Here is a 6,000-nt window from a genome sequence, read left to right on the forward strand (position 1 = left end):
GGAGCACTTGCCCGCTTGAGTTTGCGTAGGAAGTAGAGGCGCTGTTGTGCTTTCTTGGCCAGTGATGCTGTGTTGGTGGTCCAGGAGAGGTCCTCACTGATGTGCACCCCCAGGAACTTGGTGCTGCTCACCCTCTCCACCGCAGCGCCGTCGATGGTCAATGGGGGGTGACAGGTGGGGTCTCTCTGGAAGTTGACAATAACCTCCTTGGTCTTGCTAACATTTAGCAGGAGGTAATATACACTAGTAAGCTATACTACTGTTTCCTTTGGGAAGATACCATCTGTGCAGTCTGCAATTCTGTTGAAGAAAGATGTTGAATCTATTTAATTATTCTTGAAAAATAATTGATTTCTGTGCATTTTTTCCCCCACACTGCATCAAATTAAAGTTGATTACGTCGATTAAGCATCATGAGATGGAGGGTGGGGGGTGTTTCCCTATTTTTTTTTGCTGGGAGTTTGCAACCCTATTAGTTAGGTTGCTTAATATTTCTGCTAAGTACTCTTTAAAATACCAGAGTAGGAAGGATGGAGTAGGTTTAAGTTTATTAGATTGATCAGTTTTGCTGAACTATGAAATATTTTGGGTGCAGTGTATTTTTTACATACAGGTATAACAGAATAGCTTTAGTGTTGTTGTTTATTGAAACTTGAATATTAACTTATACAAAATGCAGCAATATATTAAAAAAACAGTTTTATTGATTAAAAAACACACTATATCGGATTCATATCGGTATCGGCAGATATCCAAATTTATGATATCGGTATCGGACATAAAAAAGTGGTATCGTGCCATCTCTACCAAATACCAGGCAAAAAAACCCAACAACAATAAAATACCAAAAGCATCAAAAACCTGGAGTCATCTGCACATGTGACATTTTTCATTATATGCATTACACATTTTCTTTGTGTGTTTAGATGGCGAGTGTGTGGATCCTTGTGAAGAAGGTTCCTTTGTGAATGAAAAAAGCCGGCAGTGCGAGCCTTGTCACCACAGCTGTTGTAGCTGCCGAGGGCCACAATACAATGACTGTGACTCCTGCGAGGATGGGTTTATGCTGAGGAACGGAGAGTGTTTAGAGAGAAGCCAGCGTGCCTCTTCCCTTGAGAAACACTTCAAAAAAAGTAAGTGTAGCTACAAAAAGAGTAAATGTTAATTTGACCTCAGTTCTAACTGCCATCAGCACGATCCATCTAGCATCCTGTGGATTGGTGATAGACTCGTATTGTTTTACATGTTTTGTGTAAAATTAGGAGTTTCACAGCACCATATTTGTTTAATTGTACTAAATTCTGAGTTTACTTCTGTAGTGCTCTTATACTAAAACATCAAACTTAAATGAAGCTGGAGAAACTGAAAGTCATGTTTCTATTGTACTCAGTAACAGATCCTTCATTTTTTGGGGCATTTACATATTTAAAAGTCCTTTTATTTTTTCTGTCACTTTTATGTCATTCCTTTTTTTAAAAAAACCACTTCCCATTTTCTTTTCTTCGACAGCTCAGTACAAACGTGAGGCGTGCCACTTCTCCTGTAAGACTTGCCTTGGTGAAGGGAAGGAGAACTGCACCACCTGCTTCCCAGGTAAGCAGGCTGTATGCCGTGTTAGCCTGCCTGTGAAACTAGAAAATACTTTAGCTTGATTTCTATCAGAACCCATGCTTTTCCTTTAACAGGTGATAAATCATTTCATCAACCATGATGTTTTTCATATATCCTATAGAAAAATATCAAATACAGCAAATGCCGAAAGATGCTAATCACTGACAATATCATTCGGTTTAAATGAGTGATGTGGTTTGTGTTGTTTTTCTTTTTTTCTTTTAGACCGTTTTTTGACTGCTCGACACACTTGTGTGGCTCACTGTCCTTCTGGCATGTTTGCCAACATGAAGTCTGGCCAGTGTGAGGAGTGCTCAGAAGGCTGTGTCATGTGCCAGACTGCCAATTTGTGCCAGCAGTGTCACAGTGGACTTTATATGGAAAACAGGAAGTGTGTGGTGGAGTGTCAGAGGTGCTTCTTCAATTTCATCTTCTTTCCCTGCTGAACTCACACAAATGTAAAACGTCCGTAACATCTTGTTCTTATCTCTCTGGCTTGCTTCTCAGAGGGATTCCTAAAGATCTTGAATGCCTGCCATGTAGCGCAGGGTGTGGATCCTGTGTGGAAAGTATCTTTCACTGTCTGAGCTGTGAGAGGCCGTACTTGCTGCTGAACAACTCCTGCGTGCTCCAGTGTCCTGAGGGTTATTATGCCAATGATACAGAATGCTATCACTGTCCAGCTCACTGCACTGAGTGCAATCAGTATGGCCTGTGCAAGAGTAAGTATGATCAGTGGAACAGTGAAGCGGAGAGGAATGGAAGATGAAGATGTGAAAAAGAGCTGTTTTGAAAGGCGATAGTAGCTGAACAGATAAGGGAGATGAGGAAGGGGTGCAGAAGAGGGATAGACAGGAAATGCAGAGAGCTCTGTCTCTGCTGCCTTGACTGAAAATAATTCAGGCCTGAAACCTAAATTCAATAGCTGCAGAGGGTCAGGAAGTGAGGAAATGAAATAACAACAAAGAGCTGAATCCTTTGCTTTTAATTATAAATACTTAGACTTTGGAAATCACAAAAAAATATTTTGCCATCTCCTTCTTCTTCCCAGACTGTGCACGTTACTACTTTCTCCATGATGATCAGTGTGTGGGTGATTGTCCTGATGGCTACTTTGCCAGTATGAGCCAGCAGGAGTGTGTGCGTTGTCATGATGATTGTGCTTCGTGTGATGGACCCGACATAGATGACTGCACTGTATGTCAAAGTGACAAAGATGTACGTTACAGTGGAGAATGTCTTTCTGAGTGTCCCAGCCAAACGTATTATGATGAGACCATCAAAGAATGCAAAGGTAGGAAGGTGGAAACTTAACATGACCACACAATGAGAATGAAAATGAATCTGTGGAGTTGTAACAGGAGATTTAAACGCAGATTCTAGTTGGCTCTGTCTAATGGCTTCATATTTCCCCAGATTGCCACAGTTCATGTCTGACCTGCTCAGGCTCTGAGCCTACATCCTGCCTCACCTGTGCTGAAGGCAGGCAAAAGGATGCCACTGGACATTGTGTGTGGTACAGTGAATGCTCCCCGAGCTCATACAAGGACCAGAATGGGAAGTGTCAACAGTGCCATAAACACTGCCATGGTTGTAATGGGCCAGGCAAAGAGCACTGCTTAAGCTGCAACAGCCCACACTTCTTACTAGGTAAGAAAAAAAATGTACTGTAGCTCATAATATTTAATGTATGCTTGTCCTTTTCCTTTTGAAATGCTGACTCTGTGCCTGTGTCAATCAGACAACACATGTGTGCTGCAGTGTCCTGAGGGTTACTACGTTAAGGACCAGGATGAGCGCTTGTGTGGGCGCTGCCACTTCAGCTGTAAGACGTGTACTGGCCATCACAGTGTGGAGTGTGTCATCTGTAAACCTGGATTCTTCAAGCAGGGAGAAACCTGCGTCGAAAACTGCTCAGAGGGGTCAGGCAAACACGTGCTCGCAAATCTCAGTAGTAGTCTCACATCCTTTAATAAAAAAACACCATGAAGTAAGCAGATATCCTCTTTCTCTTTCTCAGTCACTTTGGCAACACAGCCACCATGGTGTGTGAGCGCTGTGACCCGTCCTGTAGCCAGTGTCAGGGAGGTGGTAGTGGAAACTGTCTGAGCTGCAGAGAGGGCTATGTCTACATGAAGCAGTGGGGGCAGTGCCTGCAGAGCTGCCCTCCAGGATACTACCAAGTCAGTCATTCCATGAGCTGTCACAAGTGTCACCCTACCTGCAAGACCTGCAACGGTAAGGGAAGCCTGTCATGTCTATTTATTTATTCTTATCTGCATTATAGCTCATTTTTCCCCCTCAAAGTCGATGGGAAATTGTTGTTACCCCATTGGGCCATGTGGACACCGAACTTTGTGAACACGATAAGTTGAGAACCAGATGTAGGATTTTCAAATTGGTGAAAATTCTACATCTGCTAAAAATCTCAAGTTCAAATCTCAAAGGTCAAGTTTTCTGAAACTCATATGAAAACAAGAATTTAAGAAAGCTGTGACCTATGATTTTAAAATTTAAACCATATGTGCCTCTATTAGGAGGCTGAGGGGTAGCTGAGAGGAAAAAAAATCTTTATACTAAATTAAACGGAGAACAATTTTTCTGGAACATGGAATAAATGGATTTTCCCATTAAATCTAATCTTAAACTGTAGCAAAGACGAATGCCGATTGTAACTGCTCTTCATCTGTCGCCTCTCTCCTCTCAGACAACAGCGCTTTAGCCTGTGAGTCCTGTTATTTTGGCTACACGTTGATGGCTACCATGTGTAACGCCAAGTGTTCAATAGGCTACTACGATGCATCAGAGGTGACAGATCTCTTGTGTTTTTTTATTTACAAAGTGTTTTTGTTTATGTTCAAATTACTCATTAATCTTACACTTATCATACGCAGCAATTTGCCAGAGCTGACCAAATGTGTGAACCCGCGCACTCAGTCTATGTTTTCTTCTTCAGGACTCAAAGTCAGAGAGCGAGAAACTCAAGTGCAGAGCGTGCCACCCGTCTTGCTTGGGCTGCCGAGGTCCCGGCATATGGAACTGCACCGTGTGCCACGCGGGCCAACTCCTCTCTGATGATGGTCGCTGCTTGACCTGTTGTGGAAATGAGATACGCCACAAAGAACAACAAATCCCCAGGGAGTGCTGCAACTGCAAGTCATCACAATGTAAATGAGGAGCCACACTGAAACACAAACTTCCAGCAAACACACCTCTACGACCAGCATGTGTGATCTTTTCAGTGAAAATCCCTCCCTTAGCTTTTTGAACACATACTCTCGCCATACTTGTTAATGGAAAATTGTGTTTAAGTGCGTGTGAATCTTGCAGTACATCTGGCCTTATTTAAATAATTTAATTCTCATACAGCCCATGAATGAGTGAACTCCACTTCCTGTCAATGTAAAGGCGTTTAAGTGCACATTTAATCCCTGAGATATCTTAGCCTTCTAGGACCTGGCGTCCACATATGTCGACATCACATTTTGGGTTGTCTAGACCACAATACTAACTTTTGCTCTACAAGGGCCTGATATCCACTTACGAGAAATTAAAAATGCATGCCAGGGAAGCGTTCGGCTCTTAGGAGGTTAATATAAGATAAAGAAGTGCAGTTTCAACTGCACATCTCAGTTTTCTACATGATTAATGCGTAAAATTACTGATGAAAATCTTCTTGTTTTGCTGGAAATTTCTGCAGTGGATGGTAAAAAACAGGTAATTTTTTGTCATTAATTTAAAAGTCCAAAAATTTATTCTCTCCTTCATATTTTCCAAAGCCGTCCAGCGGGCCGGATTAACACCCCTGATTTAACAGTTTTCAGTTGATAAACCAAACACACACTTTAGATTTGTGCACTTTAACCTCATGGTCTGCTTTCTCCTTTTTCTTAGTCGAGTGCATCTTGGATGTCAACTTTGTGGTGCTGCAGGGGGAAGCTCAGGGCAGTGGAGCTAAAGTCTTTGCCTTCGTTTGTGTTCTCATCATCCTCTCTGTGGGTGGAGTGCTCTTTCTCATCTTCAATGCTCGGTCTAAATCCCGTGCCGCTACACCCAAAACTAGAGCTGGAGGGTACCAGAAACTGAGCACCAAGGAAGACACTGCACCACAACCTGCCAGTTCTTCATTTGGGGAGTACAACGACAGAATTATTGACGGTGACGATGACGATGACGAAGAAGAGGAAGATGATGATATTGTGTACATGGCACAAGATGGAACGGTGTATAAGAAGTTCAAGTATGGGCTCTTGGATCAAGATGACATTGAACTAGAGTATGATGATGAGAGCTACTCGTATAGATGAAGAGAGCGGACAGGGATGGTTCTCCGTTTGATGTTTATTTTGCAACTTTGCTGTGCAATGCCTTTTTTTTTAAAAGTAGAAA

The 6,000-nt window shown here is 42.4% G+C and overlaps 1 protein-coding gene across 1 annotated transcript in view; it reads left to right on the top strand.

Moving 5' to 3' along the window:
- Nucleotides 1–6,000, top strand: part of pcsk5b (proprotein convertase subtilisin/kexin type 5b) — an 87,842-nt gene extending 81,842 nt beyond the window's left edge. Inside the window, 11 exon segments of the mRNA XM_063489127.1 lie at nt 927–1,133; nt 1,510–1,593; nt 1,837–2,023; nt 2,119–2,333; nt 2,663–2,905; nt 3,028–3,261; nt 3,353–3,533; nt 3,632–3,849; nt 4,319–4,419; nt 4,568–4,778; nt 5,506–6,000. Of these exon segments, the coding sequence (XP_063345197.1) occupies nt 927–1,133; nt 1,510–1,593; nt 1,837–2,023; nt 2,119–2,333; nt 2,663–2,905; nt 3,028–3,261; nt 3,353–3,533; nt 3,632–3,849; nt 4,319–4,419; nt 4,568–4,778; nt 5,506–5,918 (2,294 nt within the window). The 3' untranslated portion in view covers nt 5,919–6,000.

Source organism: Pelmatolapia mariae, linkage group LG12 (genome assembly GCF_036321145.2).
Source record: "Pelmatolapia mariae isolate MD_Pm_ZW linkage group LG12, Pm_UMD_F_2, whole genome shotgun sequence".
In the NCBI taxonomy this organism is placed as follows: domain Eukaryota; kingdom Metazoa; phylum Chordata; class Actinopteri; order Cichliformes; family Cichlidae; genus Pelmatolapia; species Pelmatolapia mariae.